We start from the raw sequence: 14,280 nt of genomic DNA, 5'->3' as shown, positions 1-14,280 counted from the left end.
TGTACAGTAATGTGAGCTGTGCAGCTCATACTGCACTGTATTGTAAAGCTGTACAGAGACTAATGTTCTGTAATGTTCAGGGTGAACTTTAATTTATCAGCATGACAAATTATCCAGCTCTGTCCAAAAACAAGGAGTGTTCAGTTCTATCTCAGATAAGCCAAACAGTTACCATCCGACAAAAAGAAAAAACAGAACTGGAGCTTAGGAACATATTGGCTTCAGCAGGAAAGCACATTTATCAAACAGTCTGAATAGTATTTATGTTTGAGATTGTGTTACTTCATTAAGGAGAGTCTATGGAACGCCATATATATACAGATTCATTAAAAAGTGACTTTATTTCAGTCATTCAGTTCAAAATGTGAAACTCATATGTTATATGTATGTATTAAACAGAGAGTGATGTATTTTAAGTGTTTATTCCTTTTTTGTTGATGATTATGGCTTACAGCCAATGAAAACCAGCAAATTAGTGTCTTAGAATATTATATAAGACTAATTAGTACTTTTGGCAGTGTGCCAAATCCTGCTGGAAAATGAAATCCGCATCTTCAAAAAAGTTCTCAGTAGCAGAGGGAAGCATGAAGTGCTGTAAGATTTTGTGGGAAAACAAAACTGCACTGACTTCAGACTTGATAATAAAACACAGTGGATCAACACCAGCAGATGACATGTCTCTCCAAACCATCACTGATTGTGGAAACTTCACACTAGACCTCAAGCAGCTTGGACGGTGTGTCTCTCCACTCTTCCTCCAGAATCTGCTCCCTCGATTTACAAATGAAATGTAAAATTTACTGATGATCAGTGATGGTTTGGAGAGACATGTCATGTGCTGGTGTTGATCCACTGTGTTTTATTATCAAGTCTAAAGTCAGTGCAGTGTTTTCCAGAAAACTCTTACAGCACTTTATGCTTTCATACAACTTTTATACACTTGCAGATTTCATTTTCCAGCAGGACTTGGCACACGGCCCACACTCCCAAAAGTATCAATTGGTCTTATATAATATTCTAATTTTCTGAGATACTGACTGCCATAACCATCAACAATAAATGCTTAAAATAGATAGTTTAACACAATGTTCATCAGCATTTTAATTTGTATGAGCAATACATAATTAACATTATACTAACACATTTCACTGAAGTAGTTTTATTACAGAAATAAAGGCTCCTAGGACACATTTAGTAAATGTATAGTTATTATTTTTAAAAAGCAGTTTCATAAAATACTACCAAATATATAGTTTTATAAATCAGCAGTACAAAATTATCACAGCCAAATAAAGTACACTTTTCAAAGTATAATGAAATACAGATTAAGCATATGTGAAAATGTATGTATAAGGAGAAAAAGTATACTTTGAAAATTCTGCATATAGTTCAAGTACACAATTATTATATTTAAATATACAACTTTTTCACAAGGGCAGTTACACAGATGGTGTGAAGTATCATAGAGAATTTATTTGTGATATATCGCAAAATCACAGTAATGTGACATCATTGTTGTCGTGGGCAACATATCGTGATAATAGCGTATCATATCGTATTGTGTGAGGCCCTGGGATTCACACTTCTACTCATAACACCACACAGGTTCTTTATGAGCGCTGTACTGGCAGAGTTATTCACACTAACAGAGCCTCAGGACATCATTCAGACGGTGAAAATGTTGTTTTTATCCTAACACTCCGCTCCAGAACCTTACAGTCCCCTGAAGAAGCTGTTTACAAGAGCAGGGTGAGTAAGAAACGCCTGACTGCTGGACCCCCGGACCCCACAGACTGACTGGGTCTTACTCCCGGCCCCCCGCTCCTCACTCCAGCACTTCATAACAAAAGAATGCTCCTCTCTGAGGAGGCGGGTTGGAGGAAATTTACTCAGTGTTCAGGCTCAGTGGAGTGATACTGACAGGCCTGAGTAATGATACTGAATGCAGAAATGCTGAGCAGGGTGTGAGGACCCCAGTAAATGCAAAAGATTCAGTTATCTAGATCAATAGCATAGCTTAAAGTCCTCTTGTTTATTATGAGTCAATTCTGTCAATTCTATGAACAAGTGTATACATTCTGATGGTCAGCACAAGGCCTCGGTTAGCTGATGTTTAAGAACTGCTGATCTGGCGCTTCTCTAACTTCTGCTGCTGATGAATCATTGCCTGAGCAGCTAGCGCACTGAGGAAAGCACAGCGGCTAGGTTCCGATACATCAGCTCACAGACGACTCTTGCCGCCCGGTGCCACCTTTAAACGTGATGTTGGGAGAGAGCGCCATCTACCCACCCGGAGGGAGCAAGGCCAATTTTGCTACCTCTGGGCGCCAGCAGCTGATGGCAAAGCTGCATGAGCTGGGGTTCGAATCTGCGACCTCCCGCTCATAGTGGTAGCACTTTAGCAGAATGTTTTGTAGGCTGCCTAGTAATGTTCTATTGTTGAAAGTTAGAAAAGAGGTACTTTCAAACACAGTGTTTTTTAATGGGATGGTGCTTCAGACAGTTATTTTTTTATGAGAAGCTCCACGCAGTCTGTAAATGGAGTATGCTGGTATGAACAGCGAGCACTGCACATATCACATTTAGTGTTAAAACAACTTAGCATGGAGCAGCAGTAGAGACGGTATCTGTTAATTGCTGTAGTAATTATCTGGGTAATAAATCAAGTTAAACTGTACCTGCACAGCCGTTTAGCTCAAACATGAGAAGTATATTTGATAGTTGGGTTAGATTAAGTTCAAATCATGTTCTCACAAGAATAAAACCAATCTAGAGTTTGGCGAGGTCACTCGTACTGAGTGTGATTGTTTTTACACCTGCCAAAATGAACCAAATGGTTTTAAAGGTCTCATTCCAACTTTTTTAAATTCATTTTAAAATGTCTAGTTGTGGTCTAGTACAAAAGAATGAATGCAATGTGAGCCATTTTTTGTGAAAAAGTGCTCCAGTGTTTCTGTATAAGCCTGCTTTATTTCACTGTACTAGTGGTCTCTGAAGAAAGACAGGATTTGGGCTCTTGTTCATGAATATTTATACATGCAAATATATTGCCTCTGATTGGCTCTAAAACTCAAAGGACAAAATATTTTCAGAGCTACAGCTTTAGTTGTAAAGATACAGCACTGAGTGCTAGATAAACTGAACCATTAAACGTCAGATTCTCAGTGTCGCGAGGCTGTAAAATGCAGAATCAACCGGAGATCCGATGTAAACCTACAGTTACTTTTACAAGATAGCTTCTGCTAACTTGCTGGTGTAAGCTCTTTAGCTGACAGTGTCGGCTCTGCTGTAGGCCGGGTTCAGCGCTGCCTGTAGGTGGCCCAGAGCCGAGGTGGGCGAGACCATGAATACTTTTTCACAAGTTGACGTAGACATGGGTGCTTTTCCTGATCGACACGTTTTTCGGAATATTTTATTTTACTAGCTACAGCAGACAATAGGGGCTGAAGAATAGTTTCATATGCAGCATCATATACAACTCAGAGACCTATAGTATTTCACAAAGAACAAGTGGATTTAAATGGAAGGAGACCTTTAAGTCCAAATACTCTAAAATTCTTGGAAATGAAAAGCAGAATGAATGAGAAGAGACAAGGCCATACTGCTGCAGTTTAGATTAGATCACAAAAGAAAGATGTAAAAGTTGAACTGAAAGACATCTCCTTTATCAAGGCCAAAGATTTACGCAACTGCCTTGTCCTCCAGACATCCTTGTACTCAGGAAAACAAATGAAAGACAACTTTTTTTGTCAGTCATTGAGTCCATGACCTTGGTACCAAAGTTCTCCACAGCTACAATCGTGTAGCAAACACTACTGTTGGAAAGAGCTGAGGATGAGGTAGGAAGGTGTTTATCATACATTATGACTTTGGTGAATGGAATCAAATCCTCACAGCAATGCTCCAAAACCTAGTTGAAATCCTATTATTGACAGTAGAAATGCAGAAATGCAAATCCAACAAATGCAGGATAAATCTTTTTTTTAAGACCCTTGATTTCAGAAGAAACTATGGACAAGCAGTTGTACCAATACTTTTGTCTACAGAGTATGTACAGCTCTGGAAAACATTAAGAGACAACTTCAGTTTAATCAGTTTCTCTGATTTTGCTATTTATAGGTACAGGAGTAAAATGAACTTTGTTGTTTTATTCTATAAACTACAGACAACATTTCTCCCAAATTCCAAATAAAGTATTCTTATTTAGAGCATTTATTTGCAGAAATAACAAAAAAGATGCAGCGCTTTTCATATTTATAAAGTTTTAAGAGTTCAGAAATGAATTTTTGGTGGAATAACCCTGTTTTTTTAACAAATTTTTATGCATCTTGGCATGTTCTCCTCCAGCAGTCCTACACACTGCTTTTGGATAACTTTATGCCACTTCTGGTGCAAAAAATCAAGCAGTTCAGTTTGGTTTGATGGCTTGTGATCATCCATCTTCCTCTTGTTTATATTCCAGAGGTTTTAAATTTGGTAAAATCAAAGAAACTCATAATTTTTAAGCGGTCTCTTATTTTTCTCCAGAGCTATATAGTATGTGGATATAGTAGCCCCTCTTTAAACTTTAAACTGTATCTGTTCAGAAGACTGAAACATGAGGAGGTACTGGAGGGGAAAGGCCTGCATGTTTCAGGCTGTTAACACAGTGATAGCAGTAGCTCCACTCTCAGCTGCAGGAAACACCTCATCCAGCCACACTCTGCCTCCCAGGCTTTATCAGTGCTGTTGGGAACATGAACACACTCCGAGACACAAATCTGAGACAGCCACTCATACCAGACTGTGTGGCAGGGGCCAAATGTGGCATGACGCCTTCTGAACATAAAAAAAGAATGTTCATTTATGCACCAACCCTGTATAGTAGTTAACATGTTGTTAGTGATACATGTACTGTTAAGGATCCAAGCAGTGTTTCATACCTCAGCACGCAAAAGTGCGCCATGCCATTATTACATCAAATTATATCCAAAACTACACCACAGAGAACTACAAATATCTATAAAAGATGTACTTGAAAATTTCACAAAATTCTAGAAATGTAGTATTTAAAGGGGCACTAAAGCCCCTAATTTCTGCTGACTCTAACCTCAGTTCAAATTTGAAAAAGGCTAAAAAAAACAAATGGGAGGGGTAGTTTGGGAGGGGCACTGGATGATGTATGGGTTTAGAGGCAGGGCAGGAGGGAGAGCTGCATATTGTGAGTATCTGTGTACCAAAATACAAGAAAACATCATTCACACCTATAGCACAGTTTAACCTGAGAGGGCGCTGCAGAGGCAGAAATTACCAAAATAAAAGCGTTTTTTAAAGGTTAGTAAAAGTTTATAAAAGTTTTAAGCAGGACTGGTATGTTTTATTACTTCAAAGGAACACAATTCAGCTATTAATGGGAAAATATGATTAAGGTTTAGTGGCTCTTTAAAATAAACTTTTTTACTGAGAGAAGGCTGACTCAGTTCTTGAATCATGAATATTCATGATTAAGGGCATTAAGAGCTCACAGGGCATTCATTCATACTAGAGACCACCACAAAATTAATGAAAAATGCATGAAATGAGACCTTTAATACTAGAACAGACCATACAATTACTAACTTATAAGTAGTCTTCGGGATAAATAAAGTATCTGTCTGTCTGTCCGTCTGTCTGTCTTACAATATAGTAAAACACACATACACACATATTGACCAAAACAAATGAGCAACTTCCAAGCAAGATTCAGAATCTCGAGTCATTTATTAAACATGTATGGCTTAGATACAGAAAATACAGCTGATTTTTGTCATACAGTTTTACAACTTGTCTGGGTAAAAGGTGCTATTCTATCAAAAGTCTTCTTACACAACACTGAACCCCAGTTTAAACGAGGCCCCAGAGAGCTCTGGATAGGTTCGGTAAGGTAAGCAGCCTCTGAAACAGAGAAGAATAAATAACAGGTACAGAGAACACAGAGAACAGGGTTACAGATGCTTCACAGGAACATTCCTGTTAGTCCTGACATCTACTGCCATGCATATGCGAGAACAGAGAACAGGGAGGGAGTGCCTTCCAGCATTCCTTTCCCCAACGCTGTCACACATCAGACTGAGCTTCACACACAGTCCTGCACGCTGCTGTACAAACAGTGATACACTGAGAAAACAGCAGCTCGGCTAAAGTTCCAGGAATGAGAATAGTGTCTGCTGTTCAGATCAGAGTCTGTTGAGTTGTTTTATTCTGAGTAATAATAAGTGAACAGTGTGGAAAGAAATGTGGGGAAAGTTTTAATGTGCACTTAGGATATGTTCATATTACAAACCCCTTTAATCAATTAATAAATCACTGTGTCACTTTCCATTGGGTATGCTCTGACTTTCGCGGATTGCTATTTTAACAGCGCAAAGGTCCTGCACTTCTCAGCAGAGAAAACAGACCTACTTAGTCATGCTGAGAAGGTCAGTGAGCAGCTTATTTACAGGAACAGTATGTGCTTTGGGACTGTTGGTGTCTGTTTGGGTTGTATTCAGTCAGTGTTGCACCTGTGTTTTCCATTGCCAAGATAGCAATGTGTCAGAAATGTACCTGAACATACCTAATTTCCAGACCACCAGACCCATCAGCATAGATATATTCACAAGCACCGTTGCTATTGCAACCACAAAGGTGCAATGTGTGAAAATAGACTGTTGGCGGGGTGTAAGATAGCAATAAGCATCGAAACGTATCTTGCGCAGGGTGTAAGATAGGGCCCACAGTCTGTAATATAAACAAATCTGTCCCTGGAATGACACATACAAGCAGTCATACATTTATGCACATTGACTCCATTGTTAAGAACAGCACTAACAACATACAAGCAACAAGATGCATGTAATCCGATCTAAACGCTCACATTCATGTTGCATGCCTATAATTTAGATTCATATTTAATCTAGTACCCAATATGAAAGGTTATGTTCAGACTGTCAGCCCAATCAGATTTCTTTAATATATAGATTGTATACAGGTTGGTTTTTGATAGTCTGAAAATCAAAAAAGCACATTCATTCATGAACACAGATACAACTATGACCACTTCACTTCACAGCAGACATACCCATCTCAGCTCAGATCTGATTTGAGACACAAATCCATTTTGCCTGAACATAGCCAAAGTGAATCAAAGATTGGATTTGACCATCCCCATACAGTCACGAAAAAGCAGATCTGTGATCACATTTAGGCAAAAAACATCTGAATTTAGTCACTTTAGCCTGCTAATGTGAACACAGTCTTATTTTCACTGAACAACACATGAAATCTGACCAGGGGTGCCCAAACTTTTACATTTATACTTGTTATGAACATAAAATGTAGCAAAGTTTCAATCAGAATTATGACCACTGAATTTACACTGGAACTGTAGACATTTGGAATCCAATCCAACAAGAAGCAGTTGGGTTTAAGGTCCCCACACTTCCAAACTTTCAGGCTTATAATGACCATTACTAAACAAGACTCTGTTTAGTTAAAGAAGTCCAAGTATACAGTATGCCCAAAAGTATTCAGACACCCCTTTTATTTTGTGACTTTCACTCCTTTTTTAAAAAAGCGTATTGCTAATCACTCAACACCAGACCTGAACAACATACCCAAGACTGAATGCAATCAAATTTTGACTAGGCCTGTCACAATAACTGATTTTTTTAAACGATTTATTGTCCCAGAAATATTTGTGCTAAAATATTGTCATTTTAAAAACGAATGATACCACTGATATAATAATATTATAATAACATTATGAAACAATTATACAATTTTAAATAGCAATGGACTTTTGTGTAAGAATTTTGTGTAGATGAAAAAAAGTCCTTACTAAGTAAACACAATAGGCAAAATACACTGCCTGACCAAAAAAAGTGGCCACCTGGATTTAAGTAAGTAAATGATGTGGGGTTGATGCTGCAGTTGGTCTGCAGGTTTAGGTTCAGTATGTGCTGAAAGAATGAGGTCAGCTGACTACCTGAATATACTGAATATAGACCAGGTTATTCCATCAATGGATTTTTTTCTTCCCTGATGAACACGGAGCATATTCCAAGATCACAATATCAGGATTCATGGGGCTGGAATTATGAAAGAGTTCAGGATTCAGGTAGCATGAGATCATGATTTCAACACATGGATTGAGAGAGAGTTCACCACAGAGTCCAGACCTTAACCTCATTCAGAATCTTTGGGATGTGCTGGATGGAGAAAAGAGGCTTTGTGCAGTGGTCAGACTCTACCATCATCAATACTGCTGCAAGATCTTGGAGAAAAATTAATGCAACACTGGATTAAAATAAAACTTGTAACATTGCAGAAGCTTATAGAAACTATGCCACAGTGAATGTGTGCCACAAATAAAGCTAAAGATGGTTCAAACAAATATTAGATTATATATTTTTTGGTCCAGGCAGTGTATCTTAGTGAGTAAAGATTTTTTTGTCCATGTAATGTATGATAACTCATAAAAGTAATTATGGTGACAGGCCTAGCTCCCAGATGATACCCTTATTTTCAGAAGATGTGCTGATGATCGGGTGTCTACAGTCTTCTGAGCATACTGTATAGCACCACTCTGTTTACGTTTACATGCAGGTAAAACAAGAGCAGTGAAAGTGTATGAAAGAAAGAAATGCCCGTGCTGAGCACTGCATCACGTGACCATGCAGGTGATCACCTCGAGTCTGTCACGACTTTTAGAGCATATCAGGAGTGGACACATCAGACAGGTCGAGAAAGACTACAGGTGAATAACAGGAAGAAAAGAGAAGAAAAATGAATACTCAAGCGAGAATACAGCATATAGTATATAGATGTGTGTGAACCATAAATAATGTTAAGTCATAAAGCACAGTGCAGTATACGGTCCTACAGCCAGAGCTTCTCCTAGTGTACATGCATTTTGTGCACTTCACGTCATTGTTTCACTTTTTAGAATACTTTTGGCATAAAAAACACTCATTGATTAGATCAAATCATACAAACATACAAAACTGAACAAGTGTGAGGAAGAGCACAGTAAAAATAAACCTTCCAGTGTATAAAAATACCTTTTTACTAGTAAAAAAACAACCACACAACTGCCAGACTGATCTAGATGAGGAATTAAGATAGTAAAAACGCTTGTTCAGTGCTTGTAGACTGTATACTGTCATTTTGCACTTTCAGGCAGACCCAGTGACTGTAGAAAGCATGTAGACAGTGCAATGGCGCTGCCTATCCCTTTAAACTGTCTTTTTTATCTCCAGGGTCTAATTTCAACAGTTTGGTTCCCTGTGCTAATATTTGTACATTTTAAAACAATGATCTGCCATATTTTAGGAGGGTGGAGTTAGATTTTGAAGTAAAGTGATTGACAGTCTTCTGCAGACCATCTGCATTACATGGAGTAGCTAAGTTGTAGTTGAGCGGTCAGGCAAATAGCTAGCCAATTATACTATAACTGATTATTTTCTTATTTTAAATGGTCTTATTTTAATGCTTGATGGAAATAGAAATGTTAATAAAAATGGTAATAAATTACATGAACGTATGTACTGCTTCAACATAACAATTACTGGACAAATTGAGTTTCAGTAGAAAAATCTTTCTTGCATCTGGTCCTTTAGGCTGCACTGTAAACTCAATGAAGGCAGTCTGAGACATACTTGTTTTGGTAAAATGGGGCAGATCTAAGAATTTAGTAGCTCTCTAGTCTCTGGTTGCAAAATTGACAATACGGTTGACCATTTTGGCTTCATTTCTATAAAACAGAAGGAAATGGAACCACAGTGTCCATGTTTCTACAGTCATCAGGCAAACCTGTAACACTGTGTTTTAATGTAGATTTCTATTTCTATTCTAATCTACTCCTTTATCAGGCACAGATGGAGGTCCAGTGACTTGAACGGATGTATGTATTCTACTTTGCACTGTTTGATTTTATAGTCTATCATTGCACAGACAATTGTTTTTGCAATGTGATTTTTAGATTTAATGTATTCTGCACATACTATTCTCTGACCCTGTTTCAGTCTGTAAAATGAAAAGTACTGCTACTTGTTCTCTTAGTGCTAAAAACTGAATAGGGCTTGACCAATATTTTGATTAGCCAATGGTATAAGCTGATATTGACCTACTTTGTTATCAGCATCAGGCCAAACATTACTGATAACTCTACAATAATTACTGAGTTTATTTGTTGTGGCATTATAATCACCAAGTAATGGAACAGAGCCTTCAATAAGTCTCAGGGAAACTAATATGAGGTTGCACTGCACAATGCTTAGAATTAAAACATGTAAGAGAACTACTACGAAATAAAGAGCCTTGTATCTCTTAAAGAAGTATAAAAACCTTCTAAAAATTTAAAATGAAAGAAGAAAAAAAGAAAACATTTTTATTCCAAGACATTTTTGAGTATTACTATTGGTCCATTCATCATAAAATTCTGATAGAATGATGTTCTGATAATAATGTAAAAACACAACTGCCAGATTTAAAATATGCCAAATGTTTAAAACAATAAAAACAGACATACAAGGTTTTTGGCTAAAAGCAACAATACTGTCCAAATTGTTCAATTTATAATCAGATCCTTTTATTTTATGGTCTGATCCTGCACTGCACATTTGTTTATTTAATACAAAAATGTTTAATTTATTGCTGCAATTATGTTAAACTTAATGTTGGAACATTAAATATAAATAGGGAAACATACTGTAAAATCTCTTGAGCCTGATGGATGAACTAGAGGTACCACAAGTATAAACCTCCTCTACTGCATGTTTCATTCTTAAAAAATATGTAAACGTTTGATATCCGTGAGCGTAACGTGAGATTGGCTGGGATGACAACACCCTGTTTGCTTTGGCAGTTTGATTGCACATGACCGTAAGCAGAGCAGACAATGCTGTTTGTGACTAGCTCAGTCTGGTTTAGTAAACTTGCAGTCCACACAAAAAATCATTAATAATTACCAACAAAACATGCAAAAACACCCCCATCCCACGCCATATGATATTGGCATAGGTCCAGACAGCTCACTCACTAAAGTGCTTTAAGTTTGTTTTGTTCGCTCCCTTTCTTTTTTTTCTCTTTTTAACATTTACAAATTATTTAAACTGCTTGAACCGGAGAGAAGCGATGAGAAATGGCTGGAAAGTTTCCAAGACCAATTGTTCAGCTTTCAGACTCCCGGCAATGAAAACAAGTGACGAGATGGAGTCACCTCAAGTTCATGCAGCGCATCACATGATCGCTTTTCATTGTGAAAAAAGAAGTTCATATTCTGGTCAAGAATACGGCTGGTCTCTGCTGACCCCTGTCAGCTCTCTGTGATGTGTGTGTATTTTGTATTACTACTGAAAGCCAAAAGGGGAATAAAAATCAGTAAGGCAGCGAATGAGCTCTCCAATCAGAACCTGGAGAGAACCAGAGGAACTTTCTGAGGTTCTATGTGTACAGCCAGGTGCCCAGGTGCTCCTCCAGCCAGTCCTGCAGGCGCTGCCCTTGGAGAGGTTCAGCCTCGGCCTGCATCTGCAGCAGGAGCTCGTGCAGGGCCGCCAGCAGCGGCAGGCTCACGCTCAGCAGCTCGTACAGGAAGGCATAGTCCTCCGCATTGTCCCTGAGGTGCAGGCCCACGTCCCGCACTTTCCCACCCAGCCAGTTAGCCACGCGCCGGGGCACGGCACACACAGTGCGGCTCACGTGCAGCGGCCAGTGCAGACTTCTCTTCAACAGAGAGGACAGGGTACCTGGAGACTGCCTCGGGGAGCTCTCCGCACTGGCTGCACTGGGCCTGCTGCTGGTGTGGTTGGTGCTGTCAGTTGTCTAAGGAAAGGAAAGAGTAATAAAAATGCTGTCAGGCTAATGCGATTTAAAATGTGTTTTAATGAAAAGCACACATGAGCTGAGAGAGCAGAGTGACCAACATAGTGAATGCTTACCATATGTGTATCAAATATCGCTCCACGCTTTCCCAAATTACGCTGAGAGAAATGGAGCTTGCAGTACAGCTTCCCTAATACAGCAAAAACAGAACCAGTCAAAAGTTTGCACAACTTAAATTCAGTATTTTAAATTCATTATTTTAAAATGTTCTACCTTGTAGATTACTACTAAAGTTATCCAAACTATGAAGAAAAACATGTGGAACAAGCAGCACCTCTTGCTTAGACATAGTTTCGGACATCTTGACAATTTTGTTAGTCACCTGGAATTCAGGCTTTCAGTTAACAGCTGTGCTGAACTCGTCAAGAGTTAATTACTTGATTATCTCCTCACTGAGATGGTATACAGTGAAAGTCCCTATTTGAGTTATGTTCTAAGCCATATTATGTCAAGAATTACTTAACTAAGAAAAGATGAAAATTAATCTGAAACATTTCAAGTGACCAAGTGCCAAAAAAACATCATGATGTACATATGATGAAACTGGCACTCATCAGGACTGTCCGAGGAAAGGAAGAGCAAGAGTTATCAGAGGTACCAGTCTCAGAAACTGCAAGTTAACAGCTCCTCAGATAAAAGCACCTAAATGCTTCACAGAGTATTTTGGTTTGTTTAACACTTTTAAGTTACTACATAAATAATTATGTTCCTTCATAGTCTGGATCACTTCAGTATTCATTTACAATGTATGAAAAAAAAATTGTTAAATAAAATCTCTGAATTTAAAATGCACAAACATCTATCTGATCAATAAACTTTTTACTTTACTAGTAATTACACTGCATAATTTATGATTCAAAATCAAACAAGAGAGAATTAAGATTTGCAAATACACACGCACAAACACACACACACACACACACACACACACCTTGTCTAGTCCCTGTAGAGAAGATCTGCCGCTAAAATAGGAGTCTCTTGACCTGTTGGATAGAGGGGTATAAAGCCCCCTAAGCACTGAGCTGTGGAACAGTGGAACTGTGTTCTCTGAAATGATGGCGCTCCAGCTAGTATCCATCAACCTAACCTCCTTAACTAACGCTCTTGTCGCTGAATGCAATCAAATCTTCACAGCAATACTTCAAAATCTATTAGAAGGCCTGTACTGGAGGGTAGAGACAGTTACTCCAACAAAAGCAGATTAAACTCAATTTAGTGCCCTTGATTTAAGAAGAAGCGATAAATGAGCAGGTGTCCCAAAACTTTTATGTGTAAGTTTGTTAACACATTTTTGTGGCATTTTGTGACTTTAACCCAGCCAACATGCTCATGTGGAGTTCGCAAGTGTGGAACGTGGGCTAGTTGTGTTCCAGGTGGGCATGGGCCCTGAGTAGAGTTGCTATTTTTATTTTTTTCTAGTTTTAATTTATATTTTAATCTGTACTTAATTTAACTTTGTTTCTTTTGTGTGTTTTATCAATTTTGTTGATGTTTTTGCTCACCTGTTTTAAATGCATGAAAGTTGCTATATGATTAAACCATTGTTTGGTGTGGTGCAGTGGATAACACCACCTCCTGATTGTCATCTACCACATCAAGTGGGAGACCGGGTTTCAATTCCCTGTCTGGGTGATTATACTGTAATACACCAATAAGAATCCTTGGGCAAGACTCCTAACACTACACTGGCCCTCCTCTATAATAGGAATAACCTTGTAAGTCGCTCTAGATAAGAGTGTCAGTTGAATGACATTAATGTTAATGTAAATGTAAATTAGTATTATTATTATTATAACACATTGTCATATTTTCCTCATCTACCAAAAATAATGTACGTAGGCCGAAAATCTGGGTCTATTTTTTTTGTTTTATTATTAGAGAATTAGCTTACCTTGTTCTGAATCGAAAGCATGTCCACCCTGGCTTAAGGGAGCGCTGCAGGTGTCACAGCGGAAACACTCTCTGTGGAAGAAAAGCCCCTCGGCACGAAGACGCTCCGCCACATACACTCGCTTCTTACACGCATGGCACTCATCACCCAGACTGTGGCGGAATTCCCTCCGAGAGGAAGCCTGAAAAGCAAATTAAAGAACTCTGGTTAGAGTCAGAAGAACCAGACCACAAACAAAAAGTGGGAATGAACAGAGTTAATATATGAGATGAATCTTGGAATGGTGTCCATGCTGTGAGCTGCTGAGGAACTGACAAGATGTTAAATTATCAGAATTAAAATATTCACATATTTTAAATAATGACTTCTTACCTTATATAAATGAACAAATTTAGTTATACTCATATAGCGCCTTTCAAAACATTCAAAAGTGCTTAACAATCACGTTTTACACGCAACCATTCACACTCAGCACTCATCCACACACACACCGATGAAAAGAGGCAGCC

At 38.4% G+C, this 14,280-nt stretch overlaps 1 protein-coding gene across 17 annotated transcripts in view; it reads right to left on the bottom strand.

Moving 5' to 3' along the window:
- Positions 1 to 5,720: 5,720 nt before the first annotated feature.
- The window catches only part of mical2a (microtubule associated monooxygenase, calponin and LIM domain containing 2a), an 80,136-nt gene continuing 71,576 nt past the window's right edge, over positions 5,721 to 14,280 (bottom strand). For 13 of the 17 annotated variants that reach the window (XM_015607222.3, XM_022670040.2, XM_049465819.1 and 10 more), the window contains 3 exons: positions 13,772 to 13,952; positions 11,937 to 12,010; positions 5,721 to 11,820 (listed from right to left, as the gene is read on the bottom strand). In XM_015607222.3, coding sequence (XP_015462708.3) covers positions 11,443 to 11,820; positions 11,937 to 12,010; positions 13,772 to 13,952 — 633 coding nt within the window. In that variant the 3' untranslated portion in view covers positions 5,721 to 11,442. Of the gene's footprint in view, positions 11,821 to 11,936; positions 12,011 to 12,113; positions 12,864 to 13,771; positions 13,953 to 14,280 lie in introns of those variants that run through there. The other 4 variants (XM_022670044.2, XR_007424885.1, XM_049465820.1 and 1 more) reach the window with 4 other exon arrangements.

The sequence above is a fragment of the Astyanax mexicanus genome, chromosome 16 (genome assembly GCF_023375975.1).
Source record: "Astyanax mexicanus isolate ESR-SI-001 chromosome 16, AstMex3_surface, whole genome shotgun sequence".
Taxonomy (NCBI): domain Eukaryota; kingdom Metazoa; phylum Chordata; class Actinopteri; order Characiformes; family Acestrorhamphidae; genus Astyanax; species Astyanax mexicanus.
Note: the sequence above shows the minus strand (reverse complement) of the source record. Positions and strands in the feature narration are given on the sequence as shown.